Source organism: Ochlerotatus camptorhynchus, unplaced genomic scaffold (assembly GCF_037179485.1).
Source record: "Ochlerotatus camptorhynchus isolate MF236.1 unplaced genomic scaffold, CSIRO-AGI_Acam_v1.1 ptg000222l, whole genome shotgun sequence".
Taxonomy (NCBI): domain Eukaryota; kingdom Metazoa; phylum Arthropoda; class Insecta; order Diptera; family Culicidae; genus Ochlerotatus; species Ochlerotatus camptorhynchus.
The window spans coordinates 4004660-4018523 of NW_027040712.1; the positions used below are offsets into that span (position 1 = coordinate 4004660).

At 37.5% G+C, this 13864-nt stretch overlaps 1 protein-coding gene across 10 annotated transcripts in view; it reads right to left on the reverse strand.

The window, feature by feature from the left end:
- The window catches only part of Klp31E (kinesin-like protein 31E), a 124035-nt gene that overhangs the window by 45105 nt on the left and 65066 nt on the right, over positions 1–13864 (reverse strand). For all 10 annotated transcript variants that reach the window (XM_065225185.1, XM_065225187.1, XM_065225182.1 and 7 more), the window contains one exon: positions 1132–1270. In XM_065225185.1, coding sequence (XP_065081257.1) covers positions 1132–1270 — 139 coding nt within the window. The remainder of the gene's footprint in view (positions 1–1131; positions 1271–13864) is intronic.

A 13864-nucleotide genomic window follows, 5' to 3' on the forward strand; every position in this document is an offset into this window, starting at 1 on the left:
CAGCGGCCCGACATTACTGATCCGTATCGATGGTCTCAGCATCGTGCTCAATCTCGTCAGTTGAGATTCAGCTGCCTTTTCGTGCTCGAATGCTAGAAAGTAGTCCTGACCAACAATCTTGGAAATGGGTGTATTCATGTCGATCCGTCCGTCCTGATCTTGCTTCATCAAATATTGAATAAACGGACAGGAACTGGAATCCGTTCCGTAGAAGTACTCCATTCCTTGACCTGTTGTGTAGCGGGTCGTCTTCTGTTCCAACCTTAGATTGCTGATCTTGGTCTTGATTTCCCTTAATGCCTGCTTCACCGGTTGCAGTCGATCCTGGTGGAGCATCAACGCCCGGGCAACCGGATCTTGCGGGTACAGATCACTCAAAGTTTCCTGTTTGACTTCGGTCTGCGTCTCAATTTCCGTTACCACAGGCTTCGGTGCCTTCTTATACCGTAGCGTCGTCTTGACCATTTTCCGCTCGTTTCCAACATTAATTGGAATGTTGAACGTCGACACCATCGCCTGCATGTTGGGATCCTCCTGAAGACTCAATTCCTCTCGAGGAAGCATTTTCGAAATCACCGGTAGACTCATTTGTGCCGTCTGGGGAGCCGGAAGAATGGAAGAGGATACAGCCTGAGGAGTGGATGGAAGTGGCTTGCGCAGCTTCACGATCGCTTGGAGCGGAATCTTGATTTCGTTTACATCGCGATCAATTTGGAAAACGGACCGCTTCAGGTCCACCTGGCAGTTACGATCCGTTCCTATAATTTTGGCGTACGCTTTCAGCTGAATTTCGATGGTGGCCATTTTCGTTAGATGGGAAACAAACGTTATACGTTCAATGCGTGACAGGAAACAATCAAGGCTTGCTATTTTAACGAGCACAGACGCAGCCTTCAGAGCCCACGAACGACAATTTAGCTACTTTATACCCTGGACAGACTATGGCTTATATCATGTAATATAAGCTGTCTTGCAATGAGCACTCATACATCTAGTTTTCACTGGAAATCCTATGTATGAGTGCTCATTGCAAGACAGCCTATATTACATGATATAAGCCATAGTCTGTCCAGGGTATTAGGGTCGATTTGTCCCTCTCTACTAAATACCATCGCATACGAATTTACATACCTGAGTCGCGCTCACATCAAATACATAATCGAAGGTGAAGGCCTTATCGGACCCGAGGTAGAGCTGAGGTTCACCGGGTGTGACTTGGGTGCACACCCGGCACATATCTATCAGCTCGCGTGGTATCTGTGGGCGGATTCTGCAAGATAAAAGTGAAAGAAGAAAATGCATGTGAAATAGATTGCAACATTTACATATGGTGCGCAGTAGTAGCAAACCTAGTTAGGACCAATCGATTATTATGTATAGAAAGGAAAACAAAAAGTAACAGTTAATTATAGTTCGGCATTCATGTTCGCTTCCTGCTTCAGGGCACAACTTTTGCAGTCGTTGGTGGTCGCAACAAATTTGCATCTAGGCATACTTGTCGAGTGTAGACAGAGTGTCGCTAAATATGATGCCGTTCACCGCTCTTTGCTATCTGTCGGTTGATGTGGTAGTTGCTGCATTTATACATACATGCTCGCTCTGGTCGACATTTATTAAGACGACTTAATTACTTCGCAAATCTCAAGCATCTCGGTAAGTTTCTCATTTTTCAGGATATTAATTTCCCCTATGTTCCCGCAATTTGTTTATGAAGCTTCACTTAAATTTTCAGCATTTCCTTTTTATCCTCAGAACTTTTGTAATGTTCCTACAATTGTTGTGAAGTTAATGTAACTTCACTGAAGATCACTAACCTTTCTAAAGCTAATTGCAAACTTACAAAAACAGCATTTAATTATTTTTTTCCCTTAATTTTGGCACTATAAAAATTTTCAATATCTTAGGCTTGTACATGGAATATAGTTCAAGACATTGAATATTTTGAGATCTTAGACTTACTAAAATAAAGTAAGTGTTATGCTTCAACATTTCAGTGCCAACATTTCAAAGGGGCGTAATTGCTTTTGTAAACAAAGGCTTTAGCCGTCGATTTCTCGCAAATAAAAGCTCACTCCTCCAAATTAACAATGCTAGCTGGAAGAGGAAACATTCATCTACCTATTGGTGCAATCAATTTTCATGAGTGAGCTTTTATTTGCGAGAAATCGAGGACTAAAACCATTGTTTACAAATGCAATTACGCCCCTTTGAAATGTTGGCACTGATTTAATTAATTTGATTGAACAGTTGCTTCTTTGGTACTGATTGTCATATTTTACAACGTTTGCGTTAATTTCTGTTGTTCTTGTTTTACCAATAAAAAACATATTTTTAACGCATTTTTTAAAAATAGGTTTCTTATTATAAACCTGCAAATTATCCGTTAAAGTTCTGGAAATACCAGGAAAACTCAAGAAATTTTATTTAGCCAAGTAGACACCCTGTAGATTGAGAAAGACGATTAAACGTCAAAAAGCTCTATATAGACGCACAACACCGTCGAATTGTTCGAAAATTAGAACAAAGTGTACACACAGAGATTATTTTACTGGGGTCAGTAATTTTTTACTGGGTTTTCAAACAGCTGAAAAAGTCAGTAAACTGAAAATAACGGTCACACGTAATGCAACGAACAATTTTAACATATTTTATTTTTATCATCAAATAAATGTAATAAGAATATAGTCTGTATAAATTTCAAGAAAAAATCACTTTTATACAATTTTTTACAATTTTTTTAAGTTTACTGACTTTTTCAGCTGTTCAAAAACCCAGTAAAAAATTACCGAACAGGGAGGCCGTGATTTTGTGTGTAGGCATCGATACGCCTTTTTAATAGAAACTAAATGATCGATTCAGCCTCTGGTGATGAATAGGAAAACGTCAAAAAGAGTGTTGTGAGCAGAAATTTCTACCGTGAGACAGGAAACGGAACACTTTTTTACTTTTCCTGATAAATTGATTTATTAGAGATGCTCGAAAACTTGATTTACAGTTGAAAAATTTAATTCTGTAACGTTTTTGCAAAGATCCTGCTGGTGTTCAGGAATATTTTTGTTGAGAAAAATGGAAAATTAGAAAAGTGCCTTAGTGGTTATGATCTTCCGGATTTCTTGTGTGTGAATAGTTGAGGTACAAATCAGTTCAAATCTGTGAAAAATCGTACAATAAGACAATTACCGATGGAAGTTGGCAAGATATTGAAATAAAAATGCTTTAATTTGCGTTGTGAAAAATAGTTATTCTGATGTCAACAAACGGTTTGGTTGACGTTTCTTTTCGAACTCGCGTGGTGCACTCTACGTTGGTGCTGCATTAAAAAGGCCTATTGGACTATGAGATCACACACTGCAAGAAGAATGATCAATCTTGAAATAAATCCATACAATTTTTGAGCGTTTGGACAACTAGAACCAAAGTTAGAGTGATATTTGAGAACTTCAATATTCTTCCATAACATCCCCCTTTGAAGTTTACATTTGCGCTTTCTCTAAACCTTCATCAATCTTAACCATTTTTTGCACAAGCTTATCTTTTGGGGTTATGAATCAAACTGGAGGGTGTCCTATGAGATTGAAAAAAAAAAACATTTTCAAAATGAAGCAACTCTGAGCTGTCTATTTAGAACAAGCGTTCATTGTAGGGGAGATTTTTCATTGTTATCATTTCATTGTAATCTATGAGGGTCAGGTTGACCATGTATCGACAACCCGATACAACACAGTCCGCAGTTATCGCACCCTTTTGTGTTAACATATTGACGACAAGGATTTCTTATCAGTTGCGTTATCAAACACCTAACAGACCTGATGCGCCGCCATATCTGATGGTCAACATTGATTTCGTAAAGCTTCCGTTATCGGACGGAAATTAGTGGAAACATTCATACAGAAAAAATGTTTTGCGAAACCGCAGTGACTTGCCTACTTGTCTAGGTATGCGTCACCCAAAGCGTCCATCCATTTGAGGAAGTCCGTTCAACCATGAATGCTGCAATGTATTGGCCCCGTGAAATAGAAAAAGTTTTCAATTTTGGTAAGCCATCCGAGGCTCGATCACCTTTCCAATTGCGTTGTTTGAAAGTGGAAAAATAGCGCGAAAAAAAAGCACATGGGAACTAATTTGTATGCATCGTCGGCTCTGCAATCTACAATAATGGGGTGCCTTTTCCTCGGTCTCAAATTGGTCCGGAGTTTGGCCGTAAAAAAAAAACTAATCCAGTGCAACAGCACTGTAGATAGAGCGCAACGCCGATGTATAATAAATTTGATCCATCGTATAAACCATAAACACGTAATTGGATACATTTGCTTCCACGTTCTCCTCGATCAACACCAGCGGCATACCCTGGTTGCCAGCCAGATGGAAGGAGGAAGGGAAAGTGTTTGAACCACTATGGTCACCTGTTACTGTGAGTGCCGACCGCCCCTGTGTAGTTGCTGTTTGCTTCGTCTTCTGGTTTGTTTGATCGGTGGTTGGCTGCCAATTAGCGATTAATTAATTCATGTATAACAATGTAGTGTATGGTCACGTGAGGCAAGCTGTGCAGAGTGAAGAAAGTGAGGCCATCGAATGCAGAAATACTGATGTGAGGAGAGGACTGGTAATCGGTTGTCCCAAATTTACCGGAAAATTGATTCACTGTTGGTCGACAAGCCAAATACAAAAAAAAAGTGGACTGAAGTAGGATTTGATCGAGTTGTTAAAAATATACATTTTTCTATTGTGTTTTCTGGACAACAATTTACTGAAAATCCTTTTAATCTTCCGATTTAATAACATGGTTCACGGAAGCGTTTGAGATCTGGCTAGTTGCTACAAAGCTTCACATTTTTTTCCGACACGCAAACGACGATCTAGTTAATGTATGAAGTAAGTTAAAACCTTCACCAGCCATTATTGTAGTCAGAGAAAGTGGAGGAGATGAAAGGTATCGATCGCCCGTTCCAGGAAACATCCCAGACAACCAGAATGTACGTATATTCAAAGTTGTTTCTGTGATATTCAAACATATATACAAACAAACAAATCGTATAGAATGCAAAAAAGGGCCTATACCTACAAAAGTGGAGGCCATATACGTGCAACTTTTAATTTCTTTTAAAACGAGTTTATTTGAAATTATATACGATTAAATCTGTAATAACAAATTTAATTTGATCGATGTAATCCGATTTAATTTGTGATACAGTACGATGAAAAAAAGATTCGTCGTATATAAGTCGGAAATTTGCATTCTATACGATTTAACTTAAACATAATGCGATGTATGTCATACTTCTATGCGATGTTGACTTAAACTGTAGTTATTTACGATACTTTCTGTACATTGTTATACGACTTCTGGTTGTCTGGGATGTCCCTCATTTTTTAAACATTTTCCCGCCCAACTGATTGAGACATTTCCTGATATTATTATGGGTTCTGAAGGTCCAGAAGTATTCTCACTGTTTCAGGAGAGTTTCAAAAGCTTTAAAAAAATCCCCGGAGTAAATACCCCGTCCGAAAGTTGAACATCTATCCCAAGTAGCAATTTTGGTTTTATGAGGGTTCTGTAGACCACAATTTAGACTTGTAGAATGCTTTAAAACCTTCATCAAACTTACAATGTTACTTAGGAAGCGCATTACATATTATATCATCAGGATTTAGGACCCACATTGTACTAGGAATCTCGATTTATGATGTTCCGGAAATTCTTAAACTTTTAGAATCGATGATACTCCCACAGTTCACGATGTTTTTGATATTTTAAAAGAACTTCCAAGAATTTCTGCAATTCAAAAAAAATCAGTAGATCTAAGAGTGCTCGGCGTATCGAGAGATTTTTTAGATTAGCGTTTGATTTCAGAATATCCGGAACGGCGAGAATCCGATGTCTACTGGAAATTTTCAAATTCTATGAGCTCCAAGAATTCATGGAATATGCAGTACCATTCAGAACTTTAGGAACACCTTCCGTAATTCCGAATATCATCGGAACTGTGAGAACACTCAAAACATTCGTAACTCCAAGAACCATTTGAACTCCAGAAAGAACAGTAAATTTCGGTGCATCTGGAGCATATAGAAATCCTGGACCTTTTCCAAAAATGCAGAAATAGCCGGAGCTTTTGGATGTTGAGGAACCCCTTGTGCTCATATTACGTTATTATATATGTTTGCCTAAACCTTACAATACTTCAAGAACTTGATACACTTAAAGCTTCTAAAACATACACGACTAAAATAATACCCACTGTTGAGTCGTTAGATTTCCACTCCAGCCGATAGAGCTTATCTTAAAAGAAAATTTCCCTAAGTCTAGTGATTGATGTGTAATTTCCGTTATCTAATGTTTAGCGTTATGCCTGTGCAACCACTGTGCGGTGTCAATTGTCTTTTTATAGAACCCTTAAAAAACCTTAAAACTTGTACGACAACAAGCTCCTGGGACATTACGAACTGCAAGCGCTCCAATAAATATTGGTACAATACGATTCCAAGTACTGTAGAACTCTCTTTAACCTTAATAACAGCAAGATATCTCAGAACTATTGGATCTTTTGAAACTACTGCTACTCTTAGAACTTATGAAAACTTCGATCTACGAGAACAATCAAAACATCGCAAAACTCTGAAAACTCCAAAAGCATCTCGATCTCTTGCAGCCTCTGGAAATTCTTAAAATTTGTGTTACTGTACGAGTAAAACTGTAGAACTCCCGGTACATCGAAAACTGCATCTAGAAACTTATGAAACTCCAGTCACCCTTTGAACTACTGAGAACGCTAAGAAATTCCACTACTCAATTTCCAAAACTTTTACAAAACCGAAGGACGTCTACAAAAACTGTTAAACTTTCTCAATATTATCCATTCCAAGAACTCACAGAAATTGAAAACTTTTTGGAACTTTTGCAAATCTTGTGGTCACCAAGAAATACTGATACCTTACGACTACAAAAAAAATAGACGACTGTTTGAAAAAGATAGCTAATTTGCGGGTTGTGCTTAGTATGACGGAAATTAGCTCTTAACTCTATTCTGAAAACTTTTAAAGCTTCCTGTAGAACTTCTGGAAATTTAAAAACTTCCAGAAAACTCATAAATTTTGAACATTACTATCTCCAGAAACCCGTGGAACTCCTGGTAGCTCCAAGAAATTCTGATACTCTGAGAACATTCAAAACACCCAACAACCTTAGGAACTTTAAACTTGTCAGGAACTCAAACAACTTTTTGAAACTCCAAAGAATTCCGTTGCTCTGAAAATTTTCAAAACTTGCGCAACTAGTAGAACTGTTAATCTGCTCTTGGAAACTCCGGCGTTCCTGAAAACTTTCCAAAGTCCCAAATGCCGTAAGAACTCTAATAACTTCAAGAGCACCTCAAATTCCAGTAGCCAAAAAAAAAAAACTCCTGTAAACTTCACGAAATTCTGGTACTCTGAGAACTTTAAGAACATCTAGAAACCTTTGGAACAATATGACCGCAAGCTGAACCGGAAGGTGTTGAGAACCTTCAGAGCAAACCCTGGACTATCAGATAATGAAATAGCACAAAAATACGCTGCTGCTCCCAGTACCGTTCGAACAATTCGTTTGCGAGCAGGATATCGTTCTTATCGAGCCAGCAAGCAACCAAACAGAACTGCCGAAAATAAGTTCGTTTTTCAGAAAGATGTTGTAAGGCGATTAAAAAAAAGGCACGTTTTACAAATATTTCTGAACAAGCTGGTTTTAAAATCATTGATAACTCTACATTAATCGACTCTTGCAATTGTAACGTATTTCGGAGCTTTCTTCTTATTTGGCTTTAATACGTCCCTACTGGGTCCTCCCTTAGCTCAGTCGGTAAAGGCGCAGCAAAGCAAAACCATACTGGAGGTGGCTGGATTCGATTCCCGGTCCGCTCTAGGAATTTTTCGGGTTGGAAAATGTCTCGACTTCTCTGGGCATAGAGTATGATTGTACTTGCCACACAAATAATACTAATGCAAAAATGGTAAGGCATCGAAAGCTCTCAATTAATAAATGTGGAAGTGCATCTAGAGACTAAGTTGAGAGCATAAGACTAAGTTGAGAGCACACAATAAGCTAATATGCGATAAGCAATAAGCTTGAAATGCGAAGAAGAAGAATAAGAACAACGTCCCTACTGAGACTTTACGCCGGCACTCAACTTGGTGTTCTTTGATCGATAAAGTCGATAAATTTGTCAACCCGAAAAATTCCTAGACCGGACCGGGAATCGAACCTAACCGAATCTTGCTTAATATATTTAATGTCTCGCAAATAGGCGTCATAAATTGACACTCCCTAGGTCATTCATAACCTATCCGGGATCAGATTTGAACTCGTTACTTTCATATTGTGAGAGGCGGATTACTGGAATCTCCACATTAGTCTTCTTCCGCTTGAACCACTCCGTAACGAAGTGCTCGTATTAATTGTATCAGTCTCAGCGTTAAGTGTAAACTGCTATTGCAAGTAATCAAACCAATGCGCGACGGAAAAGCAAACATATTAAATGCTTCTCCTAAACCGGGCGTCCTTGACCAATTACCAACGCATAGCGACGCGGTGATCGGTGGTGACGACAACCGACCACATTTCGACCAAACCAGACAAACTTCACCACTGCCCCAGTGATCCAATGCGATTGAGTAGGTGCCAGCCACAACGTACCGCAGCACCACTGGCTCGTAACCACTATTAAAAAGTCAGTCGAGATGAACTCGGTGGTCGTGATGCCATGTCACCTCCCGCGAACCCGTCTCAAGCCGTGCACAGAAAGGTTTGTTTTCGTAAAGCAAATCGTCAAATTTATTAGTTTTTTATAGAACTACTCTGGGGTGAGCTGAATTTCGGATGAAACAACTCTAACGCTAGGTAGGTACGCGCGGCCTATTATTAAACGAAGCGTACCATACAACTTTATGAATGACGGAGACCAATTGTCGAATCGAAAACCGTGGGTAGCATTCAACGTCACTCTCATGAATCGGCTTTCGATTGCTGCTGCTGCTGCTGGTGCTGTTGATGCTGATCTTGGAGTTTACATTTTATGGAATAATAAACTTGCCAACACGGGCAAAAAGCTCCATGTAGCGTGGGAAGGTAAATGGAACGCTTTCGGTTCATGTGGCCGTAAAAGCGTAAAAGCGATATCCCCAAGGTGAATGGGATGCACTTTTTGGGCCTGTCTCTCCCACTTCCGATGGATTTCTGATTATCGCTCTATGCTGGCGCAAGCTACGGTCGTTATATAATCCGCATGAAATGCTAATCAGTGTCAAGTGCTATAGCACTTGCTTGCCAAAATTGAATCTTCGGCGTGATGCAGCCAAATTTAAACCCATGACACTTGCAGTTTTATACAAGGCGTTGAACTGTGTCTTCTTTTGATCGTAACCGCCTTCGCCTGAAGTTTCAATTGATCAGTCAACCAAAACGAGTGCTGCATCGACTTTAAGTGTACCATCATCATCATCATCATCATCATTATCATCGAGCAATGCTCTGATAATTTCGCAAATGATCGATAAATTTGAACCAACCATATTCACGTACAACAGCATCGTACCTAAACCCACAACATCGACGGCATGTGGCCAACGATGGTATTGCAATTATCTTCGCCGAAGAGGAAATCGAGTCCATAAAACAAAATTGAAAGAGGAAACCACCACCCGGTTTGGGTAGTTACCGGCCACCAAAACAGTCGCTTTATACTGGAGCAAACGGAAAACACGTATTGATTCACTTAGATCAACGCCTTCTTAGCAATTAAGCACTACAGATGATTATTATTTAGGAAATCATTCAAGTTTGAAGTGCTTTTTTACGTTAGAAAAATGTCATTTGTTAAAGTTAATGGATACTATTTAGATGGTGATCAAGACACAGGCTTTTCAATATATTAAAGCAGCGATTTTTCAATGAACTAATGGTTATTTGACGCACGACTCCCTAAAGCTAATGGAACCAACCATAGAGCTACAAATCCACTCGAAAACCGCAGCTCCAAGTAGATGTAAGACAGTTTTTATTAATGTTCAACACATTTGTTTTAACCAATTCCGTCAGGATTTCCATGCATCCAATCCAATTAGTACTCTTAAATTATCTTCCGGTATTATGGGAAACTTTTAGAATCTCCACCGGCTTTTTATGAGTAAATAAAAATTTGATTATAAGTCCAAGAATTCATAACTTTAAAAATCAAAGTTTGAAAATGGTGGAAGTTTGCAATCGGAAATACCAATGCAAAGAAGATTGGGCAAATCCGGTCCTGTGATGTACACGAATGACATATATCTCATTTGAAAGGTCTCATTAAGACAAGAAAAAGTTGGTATGGGTTCAAAATTGTTTATCGCGGGAGAAAAAAGTTATCCCGTATATTCTAAATGAATTTGAGCAGTTTTAGTTTTTTTTCCATGAATATTGAAAAAAAAAACAGATGTCTCACATGTCAGTCTAACAATCTAGAAACGCTTTTAAAACTAAAGTAATATGAATAAATCAACGTTTTAAAATAATGTGAAAAAATAAAGACAACCTGTTTTATCTACTGGAGTCAGTAAACTGATTAAAAACATTATTTTTTAACATTTTTTTAAAGCTTTATTAGTGATAATTTTAGAACTCAGGTAGTTCATCTCGTGACATTATGTTAACATACGTTAAAAGAGCATACTTATGAAATGTTATTTTGTTGGATGTTGTTTGAATTAATTATGAATCTCGTAGGCTGGTCAAATCATTTGTGGATATTGGTTGATTTAAAGCAATCATATATAGCATTTATTAGAATCAGTAGGACGTCAAATATCGAGGAAGTTTAGTGTTTATTAAAAAACATCAATGGTAGTTCTTCACAAGATTTTTCAGCTGCAAAAGAAGAAAAAGCATAACGACAAATGGTTTATTTTATTTTGATGTAAGAAGGTGAAGCATAGTATTGTAATTCACAGATATTTGAAAAATGATAATAAATATTTTAGTTTGCAATTACATTATCTAAAAATTGAGCTGGAATCTTGCGGATCTGGGCAACATCCTAGGGTTCTTTTTCCAGAAATGCATGAGCAATAATAATTACCTATTGCCTCTCTACCCACCTAGTCTCGACCAACAAGGATGTAACTATAGTATTTTCGTGATCCAGCATATTGAGAATAAATCCTGGATCGTGGAATTCTGGTAGATCCCCAGACATTCGCAAAAAAGTTACTCGCTGCCTGTTCAAATTGTTGTTTATGACGTATTCAGACAATCGATTGGGCAGGTTGATTCTGTCATTAATGATACCTAGAAAGTCCGAACAGTTACAAAGTAGGCAAACATGATTTCTGTGTTACGCGGGAAATCTATTGAATTTATTCTTAGCGAATGCGCAACAAAGTATCTGCAGAACAAAAGATAGTTGACATTTCTCTTATGAATTTGATTACATGGAAAAAATGTAACACAATAAACCGAGATGTTAACAAATTCCTGCAATCAAAATGGAGCTGGCAATAAATCTGAGTGAATTTGGTTTAGATAGGATACACTACTCGAGCTCCGTCGAATCGTTACCTGAACTGATAGCAAATCAGAAAAAAAAAGAGCGAGATCAACAAATGAGAGAATAATTATATAATAGAGACCATAGAGTGAAAATTATTTTCATATAGGTCGTTGTTCCTTTATTCAAAGCATCGAACAATGGTGTATGATAATGGTAAGCATATACGGGAATATAAGGTCTATTTTCCGGTGCTATTGGATCCTTGTTATTAAATTGTTTATAGAATTCTCTAACAATCATCAATTCCGATACTTTTATTCAACACTCATTATTTAGCTACTCATACTTATGTACTTGTTACATTCCGTTGATAAGTAGCGTTAATTTGACTTAGTAGGCGCTAAAGCCAGATATCTTTATTGAGTACCCCGAGAGACCCAATTAAAGAAATTACTGGTGTAAGGCTGCTCGTGTTTACCTACAAGCGTGTGTGAGATCAGCGAGCTTGTAACTCGGAGCCACGGAGCATTTGAAAACCACCGCTCTAAGGGAGTGCCGGGATGAAAAAGGCTACAGGTGACAATTTGACATTTGTTTAGAGGTTAGACTGTTATATATTTTTTTAAGATTCATGCCTCTTAAAAATTTTCATGGTTTACAAAAACACAGGATTGGTATTTTTCATCCATCTGAGACTGAATAAAATGCTTAATCCATACGATTTTTTTAAAAAACTTAAAGATTCCAGATTTAGCCCTGAACTGGGAAGAACGTTCAGGGCTCTATCAATTTAAGGAATATGTTAGAGAATTCTGCCAAGAGCTCAGATCGAATATTGGGTAAATTTAGAAACAGTTCAAGTATTTATTCTAAAGAAATTTTGTGAAAAAATTGGAAAGATTCTAAGGGAGTTCTGGTCAGTATTCCAAGATAATTTTGAGATAAAGGCCTGACAAATTCTGAAATGAATTCCAAGGAATTGCTGGGGAGGCAAGAGGAAATTTTTTAATTGAATTCCTAGGTGATTTTAAGAAGAATCGTATGGAAATCATGGGGTGAATAGAAGATGAATTTTATGGATAATTCCAAGACAATTCTCATGATAATTCAAAGAGATTTTTTTTAATGAGCGAGTTGCACAAATTCGTAGGTGGTTCAAGTCCTAGACCATTGTTTGAGAGTATTTCCACCTCGTTACCGTATTGACCGAGATATGGGATTGATCTCGGCCTCTTACATAGAAGAAGTACTATCTCCAACAATCGAGAACTGTCCTGGCCACGTCCTTGCACAACTGCTGGGGATGGGAAGGATTTTTAGTTGGACTCTTACTTAAGAGACATACAGTGAACTCTACAACCTCTCATAATTGTCACAGGAGTTTATTAGTGGGGAGGTTGAAGCCATAGGATACGTTCGATAAACGTTGCTGGCAGATTTATGATAGCAATGGGCGGAAGCGAACCAGCCTCAGGCTGAAAGCCTCCCTAATAAAGAAAACTTAACTTAACAATGGGGATAGAATAAGGCATAGTCAAAAATTATAAGGAAGGGGACGGACCTGTTATTCAACTTCCGACCTTTTGTTCAGTAAACATAAACGAAAACCACTAAGCTACCGAGCCCGCCTATAATTCAAAGAGGATTATACGTAATTTAAATGGTGTTCTGAGGATAATTTCAAGGGAAGCTGATGAAGATTTTGAAAAGAACTTCAAGGAAATTCCATTAAAATAAATTATCAAACAAATCATAATCTGAGGATAGTAAAAAAAATGGAAGAGAAAAAAAATATTGGGAAATTTTTATGAAAATTCAGAAGAAAGTTCCAAGGGATTTCTAAGGAAATTTCGGAATGATTTATTAAAAGCGAAGAGTTTATAATAAAAAAATGCGAAGTTGTCTAATTCTCAAAATAGTTACAAAGAAATTTCAAGGATTCTAAGGAAATTATTAGGAAGATTTCAACGGTATTTCAATACCAATGGGTTTTTCTGATAACTTTAAGGAGAATAATTCTATTATAATTCTGAATAGTTCATAGAGCAGTTCCAGGCAAAGTAGCGAAGAAAAAATTGAGTTTTTATTTCGATTTGTATAAAACTTAGTGTAATTGTTTGCTATGGGCAATGATTCACATTTTTGTCTAAATTCGGCCATTTTGGATCTTGTAAAAAATTTGACATCTGAGACAAATTTTGCAGATAAAAATAATGCCTTCTGCGAAAAATAAATAAAGAATGTTTTCAATTTATTTTAAGTGAACATCTAAAAAATAAGTCATGAACCCAAACATCTCAAAAAGTCCAATTTTTTAAACTGTTTTAATTAAAAAAAAAATGCAAAAATTTGGAATGCTTAAAATT